General features: G+C 55.7%; 1 protein-coding gene across 1 annotated transcript; it reads right to left on the bottom strand.

The window, feature by feature from the left end:
- Window positions 1-200: 200 nt before the first annotated feature.
- On the bottom strand, window positions 201-1,332 carry LOC119276873 (RING-H2 finger protein ATL67-like). Its single transcript, XM_037558046.1, has one exon. The coding sequence runs from the start codon at window positions 1,076-1,078 to the stop codon at window positions 494-496; it is 585 nt and encodes a 194-aa protein (XP_037413943.1). The 5' UTR covers window positions 1,079-1,332; the 3' UTR covers window positions 201-493.
- Window positions 1,333-1,740: the final 408 nt, after the last annotated feature.

The raw sequence follows: 1,740 nt of genomic DNA, 5'->3' as shown, positions 1-1,740 counted from the left end.
TTATTAGGTTATAGACTCATTGTTTGTTGGAGTGTGTGATGTTCCGGTAATTTAGTTAGTTACCACAAACACCTCTCTCTTCATTAAATACGTGCCACATAAGCAAAGTTGTATTGGAGTGTGTGATGTTACTCCTAAGTTCCTCCCCACTGTGACCGGCCTTATGTAGCGGTAGGCAATACTAATTTAACATTTCACAATAAGGCAAACCAGCAACACTGTATTCACAACTATGCCTTGCTCCAACATCTACTTTTTTTTCGAGAAACCCGTCATCTACTTCTACATTACAAAATTTTCTCGAAGTAATAGTAATGGGAACCAAGCAACTCTTTACAAATCCTAAGCACACCACCAGTCGTACTAGCACCTAAAACTCCTTATGTGTCCTTACCAATCATACAATCGACATTTACAGAACCCTTTTCAACGCAAAAAGAAAAAAGAGGAGTAACAATGAAGAGCAGCGAGGTGCACCCATGTAGACTACCCGTCACCTGCTGCGCCGCCGGTCAGCGGCGTATTGCGAGAGCGGGACGAGCTCCGAGAGTGGCGTCGCGAGCGGCGTGGTGACGGGCGTGGGGATTGGGGACGATCTGCAAACGGGGCACGACGCGCTCCTGCGCAGCCAGGCGTCGAGGCACATGACGTGGAACCTGTGCCTGCACTCGGGCATCAGCCGTAGCATCTCGCCGTCCATGTACTCGGAGAGGCAGATCGAACACATGGCGTCGCCGCCCGCGGCCCTGGAGAAGGGGGCCTTGGGATACGACGCGATGGCAGAGGGGTCGAGCCCGACTGGCGACGAGGCGGCCGCGGCTGCCGAGGAGTAGGCCTCGGGGGACTCGGACCCCTCGGCGACGAACAGCACGCGCGGCACGGTGATGGACAGGTGGCTGGAGCTGGACGTGGGCGTGATGGCGCCGGCGAAGTGGCCGCCCGCGCTCTCGCCGTGTCGGAAGCAGAAGTAGGACGCAAGCAGGACGGAAGCGAGGAGGACGAGGAAGCCAAGCGCGATGGCGATGGAGTAGCCGAGGCCGAGCGTGGCGAGCGAGGAGAGGAGGGACGGTGTTGTCATGGCGACGGTAGCGGTAACGGCGGCGGCCGATACGATTTTGCAGTGGGGAAGTGGAGGAATGGCATCGGTGGCGTGCGCGTGTGGGGTGGGGATGGGGTGGGTCGATCGAACGACTAGAGAGTAGTCCTGGTGGGGTGGGGTGGAAGGGAGTAAATGTGGATGGTGGCTGGTGATTTTTCTTCGTTTCCTTCTCGTCCCGTCGCGGCGAGGGGGTGCTAGATCTGTGGTGGTGGGTGGACGGCGCCAGCGGCTGCATTTATTGCCGGAGAAGTGGCACGGGCCGAGGAGTAATGGCGGCTGATGGAGATGCTCTGCTCGGCTCCGCTGTCATGACTTCGGGAGGGAGAGGACGGGAGCGTCGCGGCATGGCAGCGTGGGAGGGGGGCTATCTGCCTGTGCTCACTGCTGGAAGTGCTGCGGCATGGGATGTTGGAGTTGGAGGTCACTCGTTTGACCTTTGGAGCGCCATGCTGGTGAGCAATGCCACTCATAGCGGGGTCAATTCCTTGGAAGATATCCTGTCGCTGAGGCACCATGGGCCGGTGATGGTGATATGCAACATTGATACCTAAGTAAAATGCTTTATTCTTTCCATGATCCATTGTTTGTTTGTTTGTTTTTTCTAGAAAATGATCAGATTTATATAAAGATTCATCGAACGA

Source organism: Triticum dicoccoides, chromosome 3B (assembly GCF_002162155.2).
Source record: "Triticum dicoccoides isolate Atlit2015 ecotype Zavitan chromosome 3B, WEW_v2.0, whole genome shotgun sequence".
Lineage (NCBI taxonomy): Eukaryota > Viridiplantae > Streptophyta > Magnoliopsida > Poales > Poaceae > Triticum > Triticum dicoccoides.
Note: the sequence above shows the minus strand (reverse complement) of the source record. Positions and strands in the feature narration are given on the sequence as shown.

What these genes read in the sequence shown, in the direction of transcription:
- LOC119276873 (XM_037558046.1), bottom strand. Translation starts at nt 1,078, where the DNA reads ATGACAACACCGTCCCTCCTCTCCTCGCTCGCCACGCTCGGCCTCGGC.